The sequence below is a fragment of the Nilaparvata lugens genome, chromosome 12 (genome assembly GCF_014356525.2).
Source record: "Nilaparvata lugens isolate BPH chromosome 12, ASM1435652v1, whole genome shotgun sequence".
Taxonomy (NCBI): domain Eukaryota; kingdom Metazoa; phylum Arthropoda; class Insecta; order Hemiptera; family Delphacidae; genus Nilaparvata; species Nilaparvata lugens.
Genome location: NC_052515.1, coordinates 18,726,011 through 18,747,294, shown reverse-complemented (window position 1 = coordinate 18,747,294; position 21,284 = coordinate 18,726,011). Strand labels below are relative to the sequence as shown.

The 21,284-nt window shown below is 34.2% G+C and overlaps 1 protein-coding gene across 1 annotated transcript; it reads right to left on the bottom strand.

Annotated features, from left to right (window-relative positions):
• Positions 1 to 10,067: 10,067 nt before the first annotated feature.
• LOC120353927 lies at positions 10,068 to 12,196 on the bottom strand. Its single transcript, XM_039439472.1, has 2 exons — positions 11,774 to 12,196; positions 10,068 to 10,337 (listed from the first exon to the last, which is right to left on the bottom strand). The coding sequence occupies exons 1-2, from the start codon at positions 12,149 to 12,151 to the stop codon at positions 10,068 to 10,070; spliced, it is 648 nt and encodes a 215-aa protein (XP_039295406.1). The 5' UTR covers positions 12,152 to 12,196.
• Between the last annotated feature and the right edge of the window lie 9,088 nt (positions 12,197 to 21,284).

The following is a 21,284-nucleotide window of genomic DNA, read 5'->3' as shown; positions in this document are numbered from 1 at the left end:
CATTTGAATTTTCTAGCTAAGAAACGTAAGAATGTATCAGTAGCTATAAGAATGATATGATCAGTGAATATCTCAGAAACCCTGCTACAGATAAGAACTCTGATTATTCACTCTGGAAAGCTACAAAGTACTTGAAAAAACCATCTGAGTTTTACCTCAGCAATATGCCTCATTGCTAGAATCTTACCTGTCAGACAGATTCTTCCGAGTGAAACAAGGTGATAGCTACTCAGGACTAACACCAATTAAAGCTGGAGTAACTCAAGGAAGTGTATTGGGCCCTACTCTGTACCTGCTCTACACCAGCGATCTTCCTGTGCCAGAAAATGACACTATTGCAACCTTTGCAGATGACACAGCTGTATTAGCAGTTGGAGAAACTAATGAGGAAGCTACAAGTAAAGCGCAAGAAGCCATCAAGAAAATTGAGAAATGGACTAGAAACTGGCAGATTAAGTTGAATGAAAGCAAGTCCACACATGTTGTCTTCACAAATAGGCATTATGTGTACATCCCAATAAGATTAAACAACAAAGAAGTTCCATTTGCAAATGAAGCTAAGTATCTTGGAATGACACTAGATGCAAAACTATGATGGAAGTCACACGTCAAGAAAAAGAAAGAAGAACTGGATTTCAAATACTCGAAAATGTACTGGTTATTTGGAAGAAATTCAAGCTTTTCAACCTACAATAAATTACTATTGTATAGACAAATTCTTTGGCCTGTGTGGTTGTATAGCATACAGCTGTGGGGCTGTGCAAGAAAAAGTAGCATCAACATCCAGAAATTCCAGAACAAGGTTTTGAGGAATGCTGTCAATGCTTCATAAATCAGTAATGATTTTTATAATAAGGGGTTACCGAGATATATAGCTTTCAATATAAAAATTGGCCATTTTTTGGGTATTGGAATATGGGCATAAGCACACTCAACAATAATTTTCTATTTTTTGACGGAATTTGACTTATGATGCATGAATTTGGACCGCCTTGACGAGACAAGAAGAATGTTGTGTAGTACGATGAAATCTGAGCATTGTGTCAAAAGTTATGAGTGTTTAAAATTTTGATCCTTGAGGTGTCCTTAAGCGCTCCTCTCCACTAGGAAATACTGAAATGAAGTGCATCTAACGGTTAATTCTCATTGAACATGATATCATGAACTTATGTCTTTGTTCGAAATATCAATGTGAGGACAATGTAGTTGGAGATGATGGTTGAAGCTGAAAATAAGGTGTTTTTTCACAATACAAGGAGCATTGTTGTCGGGTGAACCTGGAAATCTTTATAAGATAGAGCGCCCTACCTGATCTCAGATTGTAGAGCTCAAAAATACGCCCAGAGGGATTTTCAATTATACATGTAAATGGTAACAGTCGGAAGATATTGTTGATCAAAAACTAAAATTCATCAAAATTGATTTGTTTATTCAAATTTCACTCATTTTTGAAAAATTCAAAACTCAGTACTCAGTGGAGAGAGATAGTTCCGAATGATCTCATTTTATTCAGAATTTTGTAATCTAAAGAAAAGGTGGGTGAAAATTTTTCTGTCCGAATACGAGATTTGGCAGAAGTAGCTGAAAACTGGAAAATGAGCCGAAAATACGAGGTTTTTGGGCCACTCTGTATCTAGCACAAGGAAATTTCACATGAAGAAATTGGTTCTGGACTTCTCTTATGTACCCAAATGATATATTGAAGAATCAGAACTACAATAATAATAATTATTCTACCTAATTCATAATTATTAATTGCATTCCATATGATATAATTCATCCAGTTCCGTGATGATCATTCTATCTGATGAAAATTAATTATTTAGAATCAAAAATATTATAATTTCTCCAGCATTATTTAGATCATTTGTTCATTTTTATTCACCTATTAAATTAGTTTTTTCGAATGTGAGAATATTGATACTGATGGGCATGCATAATAATACCATGACTGCAAAACAAAACATTGAAACCAAAGACCTTAAAGCAGCAATTAGACCAAATTTATTTAAAAATTTTAATAACTCAATCCTTTTAGATTATATTAGATTGAACATAACTTATGATATACATGATGAACATATGGGTTTGTCAACTTCCGTTCAATCTAATAGAATCTATAAGGATTAAGTTATAACCATTTTGTTAATAACTTTGGTGTAAACCCAGCTTAAAGATGCATACCTCTTCAATGTATTTGATTGAAACTATATAGACCTTATACTAATACAGTAATAGACTGGCTTCTCCAAACATCTGTGTAATCACGTGTCAGCTGATTTATGATGAATGATTTTATAGTCTGTGATTTTGACTCTAATATTGGCGTATGAAGGAGGCTCCTTCTTCCTTTTATATTATCCTTGAAATGCAAAATTTCCAAAAACCTTGTATATACGTCGACGCGCAATTAAAAAAGGAACATACCTGTCAAATTTCATGAAAATCTATTACCACGTTTTGCCGTAAATGCGCAACATATAAATACGAAAACATATAAACATTTAAACATTAAGAGAAATGCCAAACCGTCGACCAAACCTCACTTCGTTCGGTCAACAAATTCTATAGTATTATAAACAATATTTTTTATAAATCCGTGAAACATGTGAAATATAGAAATAATCTGAAAATGATAGAACCGTGGATGACCCCTGGGTTGACAAACAGTATAGCAGTACGTGATAAATTGTACAAGTTGCATAAAAGAATGCCTGATAATATTACACTCAAAAATTGATTATGATTCATTGATTCATGACTATGAGAAATAATGTAAAGCAGCGGATAAAAGATGCAAAATGTAAATACTATTCAGACAACCTGAATTTTCACGATAAAAATCCAAGGGAAAAATGGGAAGTATTACATTCAATCTTACTTGGTGAAAATAAGAGAAGCCATGGGATTCAACTCAACGAAGGTGGCTTATTGATTAGTGATAGTAAGAGTCTTGCAGATATATTCAATAAATATTTTATCAAACTTCCTAAAAAACTCTCCCAGACTTGTCCACCAAAAACAGATCATATAATACAGCGATACTCAAAAGAATTCAAAACGGAACTGAATGTCAGGTCAATTTTTCTGGATCTGATTAGAAGTGAAGAACTTATACAAATTTTTAAAAAACTCGATATGAATAAGAGCTTGGGTAACGATAAAATAACTGCTAGAATTTTAAAGCAGAATATCTCATATCTTTCCCAGGTTATTACATACTTATTCAATCTCTCGATTGTTGAAGGGAAATTTCCAAATGTCTTGAAAATCGCAACTGTTATACTGATTTTTAGAAAAGGCAACATATTGTCCAAAACTAACTACCGTCCCATTTCTATACTACCCACCCTAACAAAAATATTCGAAAAACTTATTAAAAAAAAAATTCTAAATTTCTTAGATAGTACAACTTTTTCTCTCAGCAACAGTTTGGCTTCAGAGAAAATCTTAGTACTGAACTGGCACTTCAGCATTTCCTGCAGAATATATATAAGGGATTAAATAAAAATCTGGTGTGGTACACTCACACAACTTTCCTTGCTCATTGAACTGTAAGCCTCATTCTTAGACGAGAATAATTAAGGGGAATAACATAATAACGATTGGTGGCAAAATATTTGCAACTACGATCAGGCCTACTTTATATGTATATCTATATATATATATATGTGTATATATATATATATGTGTATATATATATATATTATATATATATATATTATATATATATATAAGTAGATGCCAAGTGTCCAAGCGTACATACTGCGAGACTTTTTATGACTTTTCCCCCCCTCCACCCTCCCCCCGCAACCATCCTACCTTCCCCCTTCCCCCCGCACCAATCCTACCTCCCCCGCTCCTGCCACACCTCTCCCGCACATCTCCCGCCACCTAGAGAGCGAACTATGATCTTTTACATTTTTTATTGGCAATGTCATATAAGCATTTCCAGAGATCATTAGAATTATTAACAATAGCTAATGATTCATCATTATTTGAACAACCATAATGGAAATGACCGGTTTCTAATGTATCCAGTAATTCAAAAATTTCAGATAGAATTGGAAAGTGAAGATTTTCTGTTTTTGTTAATGCAAGATCACTCACCTCATCACCCGTTGAAAATTTAATATTCTTTGCAATTAGATCAAATTCATTGAATGAAATTGTCATCAAGAGACGAGATAGTTTCTTGAACTTTGAAAAGCTATAACAATCAACCATATTTTTCAGTTGAGTGTATGTACAGGTAAAACGTGATAAGAAACTACTTGTATCTGCACACTTATAGCATTGAGCTTCAACGCATGTGAGATCTTTACAGCTCAACTAACAAAGCAATACTGAACGATTAAACCTAGACATTGCAGGTACAATGGAAAATGAAAACAATCGAGTATACACTAGAAATTTATTTACACAATTCACTACAATTGTTCATCACTTCCTCTTCAATTTTTATTAGTTTACTAACAGACAGTTTATGGGGTCTGTAATAGCATAGATAATCATTTATATCGTTCAAATTCACTGTGTTTAAGAAAATGTCTTTTAGTTGTTTCACCAAATGATGATTTTCATGAGTTGAATGTTTAATTGCAATTTCACAGGCATCATACCAATCAATACACTGTTCTAACCTCATTTCCAATTCACTATCAGCTTGCATCCACTTGCACGGGTTCATGATGAGCAAATGAAGAAACTATACATATGTCGGTACTAATATAGAGAAATTAAACGGTACCTGTGCCTTCCCTCCAATGCAACATACACGAGCAGTATGATATTTCAATGCTTGCATACAATAAACACATTGAATTTCTTGTCTGTTATAGAAAAAGCCATATCTTGCAAAGTTTTTCTTTTCTGTATTTGAATAGAATTGACATTTTTTCATGCTAAGCATTCTATTGTTTTCGCACATGAAATTTGGAGATGAGTCCATATTTTTCATTATCAAAGTATTGTAATGAACCGCCGCGAAGAGCGCACATCGACCGTGCGGATTGCGATGATGAATTTCACAGGCATTATAACACCAAGAACTTGTAAAGTAGTTAAAATTTGGTTTCTCAATTTCATCCGGTAAACAACATACGTTTTTGTGTAAGCTTCTAAGAAACTTAGCTTTCTCTGTACATTTTGTGTAGATTTTATCATATCCTTCAAGATAAGATATCAATAATTCGTCTGTATAAATAAAATGACCATCTTCCCAGCGTATTTTGTGATAATTGTTCTCTGCCCATGTTACTTGCTTATGCAATTTAGCATTCAATTCTGACTTTGCAAATGGCGACTTGAAATGTAACACAACAAAGCTATTTACCTGATCTACGATTCCGATTTCTTTCACGATAATTTTATTAGAATTTCCCTTGAACCAATGCATGTCGACTGTTGCAAATTTTTTACAGGAGAGTGTTTCTTCCTCCTCTTGCGCTGTTTTGTCCTCCTCCTCCTTTGTCCTCCTTTGTCCTCCTTCTCCTCCTTCTCCTCCTCCTCCTCCTCCTCCTCCCCCTCCATTCTCCTCCTATGGTTTAGGTGTACTACATCTTGAGTGATAGTAGAAGAAGTCTTGTTCGGTGTCAAGATCACACTGCGTGTCAATAGATTGTGTTTTCTTCTCAGAATTAGAAGACATTATAGGTGTACTACATCTTGAGTCATAGTAGATGCTGTCTTCCTCCCCCTTATCAAGATCACACTGTATCCCGATAGAGCGTGTTTTCTTCTCAGAATTAGAAGACATTCTAGATGTTAACCGATCAAAGCTATAACCTCAAATGAGTAAAATTTGAAAAATGCAATACTTATATAGCTTGTGCTCTATCGAGAAATTACTGAACTTCCTTCACCATGGAAGTAAGAGGAGTGTACTCCATGATACGATCACTGATTAAAATGCAATAAGCGGAAGTATTTGGAGGTACAGCTTCCTTAAATTCCATATCTATTCTAATATCTGTGGAGGATTTCAAATGAGAAGATTGATGTGAACAGTCAATTACAATCAGGGGTGTTTTAGTACAAAATGTGTCGAAATCAATCTCTGTTCCAAGCTCAGTATTGATACTATGGTTATAGTACGCCGAGGGAAAATCCAAAAACATACGGTACATCAATTCTTGTTTACCAAGGAGGTTTTCATAAGGAAAATAGTCAGAGTTCAAGTAGACCTTTGCATTTTGAAGATTACAACTATCAAATTCCGAGATTGATTTATTAATTTTATTCTTACGATCTGTTTGAAACGCTAAAACAACATACTTTGGTGTGTCGAGATGGGATGCAGTTTTTACTGCCCAAGAATGAACAGTGCTATTTTGTAAATTTGGTAATTCTGAAATCTCCCAATGACGAAAGCTCAGCTTCAGCGGTGTATCAGCATCGAGCAATCTCAAAAATTTCAACCTCACATGATCTTCTAAAGTAATATAGGGAATTCTCCATTGAAGCTTCGTTATTTTTATATTAACGTTTGTTGCTTCTGTAGACTCGATGCAATTGAGATCTGTTGGCGATCTTAATAATACAAGTTCTTGTTTCAAGTTTAAAATTATTCTTTGAAAGTCTTCAAAAAATGGTAAAACTAATTTAAGAGGTACACAGAATGTAAACTTATTATCTTTCAGTGTATATCCTGCTCTGTCAAACCCGGCCAAGTGATATGTGTTCTTATCAAACATATTTTTCACTAGTATAGCTTTAATTGTTGATGTTAATCCAATTAGTCTTGATTTAGAAATTTGTTGCCCAGCCAATTCATATCGAATTTCATCAAAGAGATTTCCAATGAGGTTACTGGATAATATATACTTAGCTTCTATCGGAGCATCCCCAGCCTTCGCAGCTGGTTTTGTACACTTCACCTCCCCCTCAATAAATATAAATGATTTGCATGGAAGGCTGTACTGATCCATAGAAGCCACATGGATGCGAGCTTCATCTGAGGGTTTAATTTCTTGACCCGAATATACTGTATGAGTATGGAACTGAAATTTAGTAATATCATTATAGAACTCGAGTTGAGATTCAACATCGAGAATTTCACTAATTGCTGCGCCGTACATGACGCCAATCTACTATAAATCCCAACTTTTCCAATATTCTCGCGCTTTTCGCTGATATAGCACGTAGCTTTTTAGGTGTTGACTCTATCACGTTCGAGTCTCTAATGAGCTTCTGTGAGCAAATGCTAGTGCGAGGTTTGAAAACGAGGAATCCCATTTCAAGTTCTTTGTTTTTCACGAATGTGAAGTCTAATTGTAATTATATCTCCTCGGAAATCAATAAACGATCCTTCTTGATCGGTTACCTTTACATTAATGCTTTGAATTCTATGTGTGTTTAAAGGCATATAGATTATCGGATTAGGCGTTTCATTTATCAAATACCCGCTAGGTACTCTAGGTGAGAACTCGTATATAATATGTTTCTGTTTGCCATCGGAGTAACTCCCACAGGCTATATTGCACTCAACTACAATAGAGTCAATATTTGTTATGCTAACTAAATGCTGAGAATAATACCATTTATTCGGTTGTAATATAACATTATCAAAACCAAGCATTTTTCCTATTGAAGTAGATGATGTAAAGTCAATAGGCTTATCAGAACGAATTTCGAGCTTCATAGTATTCGTGTTAGCTCTTATATTAAGTTTCTTTTCGTCACTATTCAATTTACTCTTTAAAGCTAATATAATGTCATCAACTTCATATGCACCCGTATCAAGATCAATTAATTTATCACCATATTTGAAGGTAGAATTTTTACCTTTTATAACATTTGCAATGCTATTGTAAGTACAGAAATTAATCAATCCAATTTCCCATTCTTTATTTTTATCCAAATCGAGAATTTCTTGTAAATGTTCATAGAGATCACTTGATCTAGATCGTAATGTAATAACAACCATCTTATATGTTTTCGGTACAAATACTGGATTACAACTGGTTCGCAAAAAACAAGAGCATAAGGTGTCCACATATATTTGTATGTAATGGTTGCATGTGCTCAACATTGTAAAAAATATTTACACCTGTTTCTTTTTTCCAATATTTATTCAATTCATAAGGTGGTTGTAAATTACCAATTGGATCAAAATAGTAAACATTTGATCCTCGTTTCTTATAACCAACCCAGTGTGTACCATGTTTGGTTGAGTGTCTAAATTAACAATACAATTCTCATTTTTTAGAATTTTATTAGGTAATGTATCTATCATGTATACACCTCGTAGGGGAATTTGTAATAATTTACACCATTTTATTAGATCGTGATTGGACAATTCACCATCGATATTCATTTTTTCACCTTCTTTGTCTTTCTACGTTTTTTAACTCCTTTTTTCTTTGGGAATAAACTTACACCATATGGTGAGGAGGAGGAGGATGTGGGGTTGGGCCCAATCAAAATACGACCACCACTCGAGATTGGAGGGTACGGTTTCAAATAGTAACCTCTACCTGCAATATGCTGTTTCAACTGAGCAATAGCTTTTTTCCTTATCGAGCTGCTATGAGTTTTCCCAACACTTGTGCTCTTCTTCTTCTTCTTCTTTCTCAATCCACCGCCAAACGCTGCTTTAGCTTTCATCACGTTTGTTACAAGATAACTAAGTGCTCTTTCACTTAGAGATGATTTTGGATTCTTGAATATTTCCCATGCTGTGTTTGCAAGAGCTCTGTCTGCAATCGCTCGCGACTTATTATCACTATTTTGAGTGTATGCTATATCATGTACCTTACAGGCTCTATCTAATGAATTTATACCTTGATCCCCTCTCTTTAACCTTTCATTAACCTTGGTGCCAGGGCCACACCACTGGTAGCCCCCCCGGGAGGTGAATTTCAGGTGATGCGTTTATTAATTTATTTATAATAGTTGATGTAATGTCCCCCGCAGTACCCGCTATACCTTTGACAATTTTGCTAGCCGAACTCAAGATTCCTTTACCTCGTTTCCTAGAAGATAACTTTCTTCTACATACCATTTTTCATTACCTTTCAACTCAATAGTTGAACATCGACTGAGGTTAATTAATCAAACACTTAACCTCAATCGAGAGACAAAGAAATTGTCTCACTATGTGCTTTATATATTACTACAAAGTTGGTATGTTTTAATCAATAGGGAATACAATTTTCTATCATCATGATGTGTCTTATTAACACACTTGTTAAGTATGTTGTAAGTTTTGTAGAAATTGCAAAGAATTGAACGTTCATCAATCATAAATCTATACCAATGTCTTAGACTAACATCGAGAGAAGCATCTGATGAATTGACACATGATTTGATATAAGATAATGTATGATTTCTTACTAGCAGTGATTCCTGCATCAATTGAGGTGTTTCCAAATCCCTAATCTTATTTCGTACATTTTGTATAGATTCCAATATTCTCTTACTATCATTTTGCATTGAATCATATTTTTTCAAAGCAATATGGAAAAGTAATAGCATATTCACACAACATATTATAAAGAGAAGAACAAATAAAACTCTCCATACGATTATCTTCATTGCACAACTTCTCCATTCAAGTGTTGTAAGCATACTGATAAAAATAGATTGCAATATCTATAGTGAGTGTATAGCGCAAACAGATGGAGGAGAATCTCGCAACAAGGTCAAGACTGACATATGGTACATGCGCGTGCACGCGCAGCAGCAACTATAAAATAGCTTCTCTTGTGAGCGAACACTCATTGACTGTACAAGAGCATTACTATTCTACATTCATTGAGTGTTCAGTTACAAGAGGGTCTATTCTTGCGTGAACAGTGTACTATTCTACATCTTCTTCTTTGACACAACAAACAGGTGAGAATTAAGAACAATTTTTTTATAAAAACAATATTACAATTTATTATCAAACACTACAATATTTACATTATATACTACTTGTGAAGCATATAACCGCTACATGCTATGAGAATAAGATTGTTACATTTTAACAATCTTAATGTCACTCCATGTAGCGGTTATATGCTTCACTACTATTCCTAAATTTTTACACTTAGAATTAAATTTAACAACTTTACAAGGCGAAATTATGAAGAAAATCTCTGAGGCAGGTATACCTCAGAGATTTTCTTTGTAGAAGCGATATTAATTTTCAAAATAATTCGTCTGCCATGATGGTTCGTTTCCTCTCGCACGGAGATGATAGTATGTGGAACATCCTCCGCCAGCTCGCGGAGAGGCATCCACGGTTTTGGTGATGGCTTATTGATGAGTGCGATGAAGTCATCATCATCATCATCCCGCGCGGCTGCCTCCTCTAGTAGCGGAGCCATGGAGGTGTTCTCAGACATACGTTTCTGTTAAATGAAAATCTATGATTAGTAACTTTATTATAATTTGTTTCAGATTATCAACTACTTGTGATCAACAGATTATTGTCATAATCTCAACTTGATATCATCAGATTGACAAGACATTCTCTACATCAGACTACTTGTGATCAACAGATTATTGTCATAATCTCAACTTGATATCATCAGATTGACAAGACATTCTCTACACAAAGTGAGTAATATCAGTTATTGAAATAATATTTCTTGCAGAATCCAATAGTGATGCATACATCAAATTAATAAGCAAACTCTTTCATTGCAACAAATAACTATCAACTGAATCAGTAATTTTCTTAACACATCACTTCAATATTATAGCAAAAAATGCATGATTAGTACAAATAATATGTAAGCATCATAATAATGAAATCAAAATATTCATCTTATTCAATTTTTGTCTGAACTCTAATCAACTAGTAAGGTTGATCAGTTCAATTTCAAAAAGTAATCATTATAATATACACATCTTAACTGAACTCTAATCATTTAATATCACAATATAACTATCAACTAAATCAGTAATTTTCTTAACACATCACTTCAATATTATAGCAAAAAATGCATGATTAGTACAAATAATATGTAAGCATCATAATAATGAAATCAAAATATTCATCTTATTCAATTTTTGTCTGAGCTCTAATCAACTAGTAAGTTGATCAGTTCAATTTCAAAAAGTAATCATTATAATATACACATCTTAACTGAACTCTAATCATTTAATATCACAATATAACTATCAACTAAATCAGTAATTTTCTTAACACATCACTTCAATATTATAGCAAAAAATGCATGATTAGTGCAAATAATATGTAAGCATCATAATAATGAAATCAAAATATTCATCTTATTCAATTTTTGTCTGAACTCTAATCAACTAGTAAGCTTGATCAGTTGAATTTCAAAAAGTATTCATTATAATATACACATCTTAACTGAACTCTAATCATTTAATATCACATTGTGCATGCATGTAATACAAAGACATCTATTGGAAATTAGTTTTTTCTCACTAAAGTATTTATTAGATAGTAGCATGCATTCAACCTAATCACTTCAAATAATTATATTTCTTGATTTCATAAAACAATTTATGCTCAATTCAAATGAATATATCAATGTAATCATCATATTCATGAAGTCGAATATACATCTTAACTGAACTCTAAAGTTGAATTAAGTTCCTATATTCGTTATCAAGAAATTGTCTTTCAAATCAGATTCATCAATAACTCCAATGTGAGTACATGTAATGTGAACAGATCTATTGGAAATTAGTTTTTCTCAGTAAGAAATTTATCAGATACTAGCAAGCTTTTCAACAAATTAATGACAACATATAAAGATTTAAAATTATCTGTTCACATTACATGTTAATAATATTTGAAATAACTAACCTTTGAGGGTACAAAGTTGGTTTCCTCCTCTTCCTCCTCCAGAAATTGCAGCTTTCTCTTCCCCTGCTGCTTGTTGGTGGAAATCGTTGTTAGTGGTACACGCTTCGGTGCCCATCCCAGATGAGATGGTGGTGTGTCTGGTATAATGAAGTCATCGCTGCTCATCCCTCTCTCCACGAAGACTCCACGTCTCTTCAGCGGCGACTCCTCGGAGTCGGATGCAGCAGCGGCAGCAGCAGGGGGAGCAGCACTGCTATTGGTAGAAGGAATCTTCTTCTTCCGCGCAGCTTGCGCTGCCCAGTAAGATGGGAATGAAGGCTCTTGTTGAGGAGGTGTATCCGGAAGGATGTACTGCTCACGTGTGGATGATGAGTCCATGATGATAACGAGGATATGTGTGTAACAGGAACGTGACTAGTGCTCGAATGAAGCTGGCAAATCCAATAACCGCTGCTTATATACTCATTCGTTTCTCTCTCTCTCTGTTTTAGGATGAGTGAGAGATAGTGCATTTTCCCGCTTGTCACATCCTTGACATACAAATGCATTCTTACACGTACAGCAAGGTGCATTCAGAGAAAAAATATCAAATTCTCACAATGCACTCGAATTCTCACTTCCAGATATCTCGAATAACAATATTTCGAATGTGAGAGCAATGTAATCTCCTCATTAATTTTCATAATTAACATCACATGTTGACTTGCTAAATTTCTTCTCAATATTATTGTGATTTTCATTATGTTCGTTGATTTCACAGAGTTCGAGACTGCATAATCACTCCAGTCTTCGAGGAGGAAAGACGTATGAAGAACTAGTCTGAGAGTTGGAGTGTAAGCAGAGAGAGAGACAGTACAGCACATCATTCATTGCATGTAAGTATGATACAATTCTTTATTTTTCTAATCATGATTTTTCAGAACTTACTTCTTTCCTGATACTACTACAATGCACTTAGGAATCACTAATATCTCGATTACAACAGAGTGCATATTGTACAATATCCAGCTTGTTTTCCCACAGCATCTTCTTTTTCATCATTTGTCGTTTCTTTTCCATTATAGCTCATCTTTTTATATATACAAAATGGAACATGTATCACTTTTTCATAAGGATTTTCAATAATATATTTGCAATATACACATTGCAGATATGATTTCTCATGTAAAAAGTATCCATTTATTGCAAAATAGTCTGCTCTATTAATAAATACCGAGAGCTTGAATGGTTCTGGACGATGGAAAGTTAAAACTCGTTCTTCATATTGTCGTAGAATATTATTATCGAAATTCTCCTCTTCACATGAAATATTATCTTCTTTGCGCCATCCACAATTTGGACTGCATCGTTCATGTTCCTTACTAGGATCGTCTGTTGCCAACCAATTTTCTAAATATACTGAACAAAACACACATTGAACAACGTCAGGTGCTCGCACAAATTTAAAACCCTGTTTAGCCATATTTTGAGGTGACAACAGACTCGATTCTAATTTCCAACGATTATCAAATGTTAATAACCTCAATCGTTCGTGCATGAAAATCTGATCCTGTGATAGCATTTTTTGCACTGTACTTGCAGCTTGTTAAATCACAACTGATTTTTAGATTAATGTTTACTTGTTTTTATATCTAATTCTGTGCCATAGTAATATATTCTTTGTTTGTTTTCAGTAACCCGCTAGTAGCAGAGATGGAGCATAGCAGAGAACACAGGGTTGGAGGCGTGAGTTCGCGAGCAATTCGCCATCGCATTTCCTTCGAAAACGTAGCACCTGACATTGAAAATGTGCTTCAAAACTCGAAAGCTCGTGTTTTCGAGATAATAAGAGAACACGCTGCACGTTTCGAAGGAAATGTTAAATGGTTTTTAGTATTAAATGTATTATTGTATAAGATGGTAGTTTTAGAATCAGAGGAATCCGAAGCTGTTTCATCCATTGTGAATCTTCATAGCTACTCGGCCATAGGCATGAATGTCTTGGAGAGTTATGACGAATTGAATGAACAATTTATGTTAGCAGTTAGGAAAATTTTAAGTTCATTCGATAACTTTGTTCGATTTGGGAGTGGGTGGGTGTTGAAGAAGATCGACTCGCTTGATGTAAATGTGATTAGATATAATCCAATATACACAAGCAGTTATATTCAAACACCCCAGTTCATCAAGAATAAGACATGTGTTATCAATATCAAAAATCTTTCTGATAAAAAGTGTTTTCTGTGGAGTGTTCTAGCCTATTTTCACCAGAAACCGAATAACAGTCACTTAACGGTGAAATATTTGAGCAAATTTGCTCACAGGCTGAACACTCGCGGAGTTAATTTCCCAACCACCGATCGCGACATAAAGAAATTTGAAATTCTCAATACAGACATCGCAATTCATGTTATCGCGTATGACAACAAAAAGTTTTTCCCCTATCGAACAAGCATATTCCGTACGCGTAAATACCAAATTAATCTTTTAATGTTGAAAGGCGATGCAGGAAAAACTCATTTTTGTTTAATTAACACCGCGAACGGGAAAAACGGATTGTCGCGTCTTCTTTCTCACCTTTCGAAAGCTAAAGCACAAGTAGATGTTTGTAATTTCTGTTTTCACAGATTTACATCAGACAAAAGAGTAAACCGGGATGGGAAAGCAAATTTGATGAGACATCTAGAGCTTTGTTCAAAGTTCCAGTCTCAGAGAACTTCATACCCAAAACGAGGTGAGACAATCAAATTTAAAAAACCCGGTTCGACTTTGAAGAAAAAGTATACAATCTACGCGGATTTGGAAACATTTGTTGTGAATATGGATGGTAATGAATCTGATGATGTACCTATTACCAGAAGTTACACCAAGAAAACAGCGCGTCATATTCCGTGCGGGTATTGTTTCGTTGTAATTGATGTGAATGGAGATATCGCGTATGGCCCAGTACTCTATAGATCGAGTAATATCAATGAAAAGATCATGGAGAAATTTCTCAAGGAAATAATCGAACTGGGCGATTTATTGAGTGCAGATATAAAATGTGAAATTCCGATGGAGCATTTAAGTGATCGTCAGCAACGCGAATTTCAAAACGCTGATAAGTGCGGCCTTTGCGATGAAGTTTTTACCGAAACAGACACAAAGGTACGCCATCATGCACATGAAAATGGAAAGTTTTTGTGTGCTGCTCATGTGTCGTGTAATTTAAATACTCGAACTGACGATACGATTAGCTGTTACTTCCATAATTTTAGCGGATTTGACAGTCATTTTATTCTAAAAGCTCTCGGAAAATGTAAAAAAGAAATTTCCTGTATCGCCAATACATCAGAAAGATTTTTGACATTGACAGTGGGAAAAATCAAGTTTTTAGATTCATATAAATTTATGAATGAATCTTTAGAAGTATTAGTGCGCAACTTGGTAGATAGTACAGATATGGAATCGAAGTTCAAACGTCTGTTTTCAGTATTTAATGACCCCGATCTCGAACAAAGGCAACTCTTGTTGAAAAAAGGAGTATATCCCTATTCGTACATATCTTGCCCTGAAAAATTCGCTGAGACTTCTCTCCCTCCGATAGAATGTTTTTATAATGATCTTAACGATACACCCCTCTCCCCCAAAGAATATGAGCATGCACAAAGAGTGTTCTCAACATTCAAGTTGAAATCTCTCGGCGAGTATCATGATTTCTATCTGTGCCTAGACGTCATGCTATTAGTTGAGGTTTTCGAAGAAATGAGGTCAACGCTTTTTAGGTCATATGGCCTCGATGTGACTCATTTTCTTTCGCTTGCTCATTACACTTGGAATTGTATGTTAAAGTTCACCCGGGTTGAACTCCAATTGATTAGCGATCCCGATATACATCTATTGTTTGAATCAGGAATGCGCGGTGGTGTTTCGTTTATTGGCAAGCGTTATTGCGAAGCCAATAACAAACACATCCCTGACACATACGATCCCACAAAACCAAGTAACTATTTGCTTTATATAGATTGTAATTCTTTGTATGCCCACTCTATGAATCAATTCTTACCTTATGGAAATTTCAAGTTCCTCTCAGAGGAAGAAATCCATGCTCTTGACTTTACAAATTTGGAGAGTGAATCAGAAACTGGTTATGTAATTGAATGTGATCTCAAGTACCCACAGGAGTTACATGATATGCATGCCAATTTCCCTCTCGCTCCACTTCATCAAATTCCTCCTAGCGAATTGTTCTCCGAGTACCAAACCAATGAGAACGGTCAAACTCTGACTAAAAAACTCATGAACACACTTTTTGATCGAGAGAGGTACATTGTTCATTACATGAATTTGAAACTGTACCTTCAACTCGGATTGCAATTAACAAAGGTACATCGCGTCATTAGCTTTTCCCAATCGCCTTGGTTGAAGAACTACATTGAGTTCAATACCTGTAATAGGCAAGCCGCGAAAAATAAATTTGAAGTCTTTTTTTAAACAGATGAGTAACTTATGCTTCGGAAAATCGATACAGGGAAATCGGCATCAATGTAATGTTCAAATTATCACAGACGCCAAGCGTCTAGATAAGTACATTTCAAATCCCCTATGTAAACGCTGGCAGATAATAAGTTCGGATGTGATTGCGGTTTTCTCGCGAAAGTTGGAACTAAAAATGAATAAGCCAATCTATTCAGGTTTCTGCATCCTGGATTTGAGTAAACTACACATGTATGATTTTTTCTATTGTAAATTGCAAAAAATCATACCATGGCAACGCATCCAGCTTTGTATGACTGATACAGATAGCTTCCTCTTATCGTTGGAGACACCCGACGTCTACCAACTGATAAGAGAAAATCTAGAATTGTTTGACACTTCAAATTACCCAGCTGAGCACGAATGCTTCTCCAATGAGAGGAATAAAGTTGTAGGGAAATTTAAGGATGAGGCAGCTTCATTCCTTTAAAATCTTTTCTGGGATTACGGGCGAAATTATATTCATATCTTGTAAATAATGAGAAGGAGGAAACTGTAAATAAGTGTGTAGCAAAAGGTGTGAAGACACATGTGAAAAATAGAAAACTTAGTTTTGACTTGTATAAGAAATGTTTGATTGAACGATGCCAACATATAGAAAAATGTAATATGTTGAGATCCTTCAATCATAACATGCATCAAATTGAATGCGCAAAGGTTTGTTTAAGCCCGTTCGATGACAAGCGCTTTATTGCAGAGAACGGAATCGATACATTACCATTCGGTCACTACAAAATAGCAAACTGATGGCACAGATCAGTGTGTGTGTAACGAGCTAGTGACCAACACATCGAATTCTGTTTCAAGCGTGTCTTCACACAAAGAAGAAGAATGAGTAATATTAGAGCAAAATTAGCAGCAGAGCTTCACTCTGCTGCACGTGTAAATTACCCCACACACAGATATGAGTTGAAGAATGAGAACGATTTATATCAATCAGATCTGATTGAGATGGGTAGCTTATCTAAATTCAATAAAGGATATCGTTATATTTTAGTTGTTATTAATTGTTTTACTAAGTACGCTTATTGTATACCTTTAAAGAATAAGACTGCACAAAGTGTTTATAATGCACTCGAACCCATTATTTGTAAGAATAAACATATGCGTTTTTTCCAGACAGATGGAGGGAAGGAGTATTTTAATAAGCATGTGAAAGATTTGTTAGATAAGTATAATATCAAGCATTATTCTGTTTTTACTGATAAGAAAGCTAGTATCGCTGAGAGATTTAATCGTACAATAAAATCAAAAATATATCGATCTTTAACTGAACGTGGGAGTAAAAACTGGGTTAATAACTTACAAAATATTGTAGATGATTATAACAATACAGTACACAGTAGCATTGGAATGCGACCTAAAGATGTAACTAAAAAACATCGTAAACGTGTTTTAGAATCACTAAACTCTGCATTTAATAGACGATTCAAATTAAAAGTGTTGAAACCAAAATATAAGCTAGGTGATATTGTGAGAATTTCTAAAAAGAAACAGATATTTGATAAAAAATATCTAATGAATTGGTCATCCGAATATTTCCGAATTGTGAGCATACATCCCACAAGACCTATCACTTACTCATTAGAAGATCTTAGTGGTGAGATAATACAGGGTAGGTTTTATCAAGAAGAAATTAAAAAAACACTTTTGAATGAATCTGAAAGAAATGTTTATTTGATAGAAAAAATATTGAGACGAGATAAGGATAAGTTGCTTGTGAAATGGATTGGATTTCCACAACCATCATTCATAAATCGAGAGAACTTATTAGAGTAAGATTGTAAATAATAATTAGAGTAAGATCACATGGTATAATTTTATCGAATCACATTTGTTGTAAATAATTAGAGTAAGATCATATATGATGTAAATAATGTACATTATAATTATCTATCCACATTTGTTGTAAATAATTAGAGTAAGATCATATGATGTAAATAATGTACATTATATAATTATCTATCCACATCAATGATAATCATTGTAATATTCTTTACATTGTGTGTGTTTTTTAAATAAAAACAACTTGAATTGAATGTTCGCTCTTTCATTTCTCATTTTTGTCATAGAGAAGTGCTAGTAGCATGTGGCACAAGGTGACTAGATGTTGAATGGGTGAGTACATGTATGTGTGTCACCTAGAAACGCTTCATTAGCGAGTGAACCAGACACATGAAACAGTTCTGTTTGTATATCTCACTTTCTCAACATGAACAAACTCGACATTGTAAATTTCGATAAGTTAATTGCACAAGAGGAAAAGCCTGTATGGTGTAAGAATGGTACATTGATACCACATAACGCTAGAATTCTCATCGTAGGCCCGTCTGCATGCGGTAAAACGAATTTATTGTTCAACTTGATTTTTTCCAAAAATGGATTGAGATTTAAACATATTTATTTAAATACTAAAAGCCAATATCAAGATAAGTACTTGTTTTTAAGAAAAGTCTTTTCAAAAATGAAAGGTATTGAATTTCATGTCAATGATATTCCCGAGAGAATTCTCCACCCGAATAAAATTCAACAATTTTCTCTTGTCATATTCGATGATTTACAACTTAGTCACACACCTCAAATAAGAGATTATTTTACTATGGGTAGACATCGTAATATTGATACAGCATATTTAATTCAAAGTTATGGTGCAACACAAAAACATTTCACCAGAGATAATGCAAATATGATTGTTATATTCAAAATTGATCAATTATCACTCAAATTAATACATAGAGACTATGTGGGTGAAGATATTTGCTTCAGAGATTTCAGTAAATTGTGTTCAAATGTGTGGAATTCTAAGAAGCATAGTTTTCTTACTATTATGACCGAATGTGCAGCTAATAGTGGAAAATATAGGCAGGGTCTGGATAACTTTATTGACATTCAGTAGAGAGTGAGTAGCAGTGAAAGAATGAGGATGTCTCGTAGAAGACAAAACGCTAGTGTTGCTCTAATCGATAAGATTAAGAAATTGAGGAAAGTTATTAGAGATAAACATAGAAGCATTGTACATTTTGAAAAGCAATCTGACGATTACAGAGAAAAACTTTTTAAACCGATTATCACACCTCTAGTTGAAATGGGGAAAACTAAATCTTCTCACCACTCTGATCAGAGTTTTATACCAAAAAAGGAGGAACAAGAAGAAGAAGAAGACGAAGAAAGTATGGAATTGGGAGAAAAACATGATGATGATGATATTAGTGAAACAATAGAAGTTGCATCACCATCAGCAGCTGAAAAAGATCTAAGCATGAACGAATCAAGTATATTTAATTCAACTAGGCTTGAGAGTGATACAAGCGGCAAAATAAAGAAGATAAAGAATCAAGTGCTTGCACAATATTTGTATACATTTCATAGTGAAAAATTGGATAACTCGATTCCTTATGGAATTTCCTATGATTCTGACCGAAAATTATATTTTATGGGTGAGATGGTTGTTAGCTTTGATAACTACTTCTTTTATATTGATAACGAAAAATTCCGAATTACACATGGACTATTAGAACTGTTATTTGCCCAAAGACCAAATTCATATCTCTTTGATGAAAAAGATCTAAATAAATACAAGAAGATTTTATCAATAACAAAAGTTCATTTGGATAGACGAGGATATGTGAAACGTAACAGTAGTGTAAAGTCTCGCTTAATTCAAATGCTGTTTCCTGTTAAAAAAACAAGTAAGAGAGGTTCTGGGTTATTGAAATTTGCAAAAAAAATACTTCTAGCAATAGAATTTACCAATACTATGACAACTATGACGAATTGGTTCAGAGACTTCATTTATTAAAATCATCAAAACTTGCTGGGCACTCAGGTCATGATGTTGAGATTGCATCAATTATAGAGGAATTGCGTGAAGGTAAAATTATTGTTTAGTTGCAGAATGAGCGTGCACAGATTCGGAGGTAAAAGCGAGAGAGTCGCTGCGAAGAAAGACATTGTATGGAATGAACCAGATCTTACCAGTTTTAGTGAGAGAATAATACAGGCAATTAATCAACAGGGTGTTAGTGAATCTCTGCATTCGTATTTAGATTCACAATTATCTAATATAGTTAAGAATATTGGATTGAACAAGATCGAAAAGGAACACATCTTCAGTACATTACAACAGTTATCTGACAATATCGATAGGGGACTTAAAGAGAAATCTATCAATTTGGAGAATTCTCTTCATGATCTCAAATAGACAACAGAGATATTCAGATCGTACTTGAATACGATCAACGATAATAAAGTTGCCAAGAATTATTTGGATGAGAAATTGAAAGTTATCTCAGACAAGATTAAAGATTTGCAAGTATTAGATAGAAATTATCTAAATACCAGATTGAAACAACTTAGCACAGAACTTTTTACTAGAGTAAATGAAACTCATTCATTATCGGTTGATAAGGAATATTTGGATAAAACTGTGCAGGCATTAAATAACATTGTTATAACAAAACAAGAGTTTGAAGATCGATTATCTGCAATGAGTAATATGATAAAGACAAATCTTATGGAGGGGATTGAACAATTTGTTTCAAAAAACGATTTGAATACATTGCTAACTACGTTTAGCAAAACTTATGTATTGAAAAATGATCTGAGTAGTGAAATGCAAGCATTTATTAAGAAAGATGAATTACAAGCTACACTCAAATCAATTCGTGAGGAAATAGCAACTTCAATTAAAAATACAGAGAATGATGAAGTGACGAGATTACAATGTTCAGCTGCATTCACCGATTATCTCACTTTATTTATACATCAAATAGCATACCAAATAGTACGGAATTATGCTAAGGTTAGTTTCCATATGAATTGGATTGAAGCGAAACAGCACAATTTGACAGAAGATCAAGTAGGTGATTTAATCACCGATAAGATGGGTCTCTCTACCTACGGCGATGTTCTAAAACCCTAAAGTTAGGATCATATCAATCTTTAACCGATTTTCACTATGCAAATTGCTTGGGAGAAATAGCTAGCTACATTCTATTTCAACGTTCACATGCATTTT

Bases quoted from the DNA above. Each gene is read 5' to 3' on its own strand.
- LOC120353927 (XM_039439472.1), bottom strand. From the start codon at position 12,151: ATGGACTCATCATCCACACGTGAGCAGTACATCCTTCCGGATACACCT. The intron at 10,338-11,773 runs GTTAGTTATTTC...TTCATTTAACAG, and splicing joins CCAACTTTGTACCCTCAAAG to AAACGTATGTCTGAGAACAC.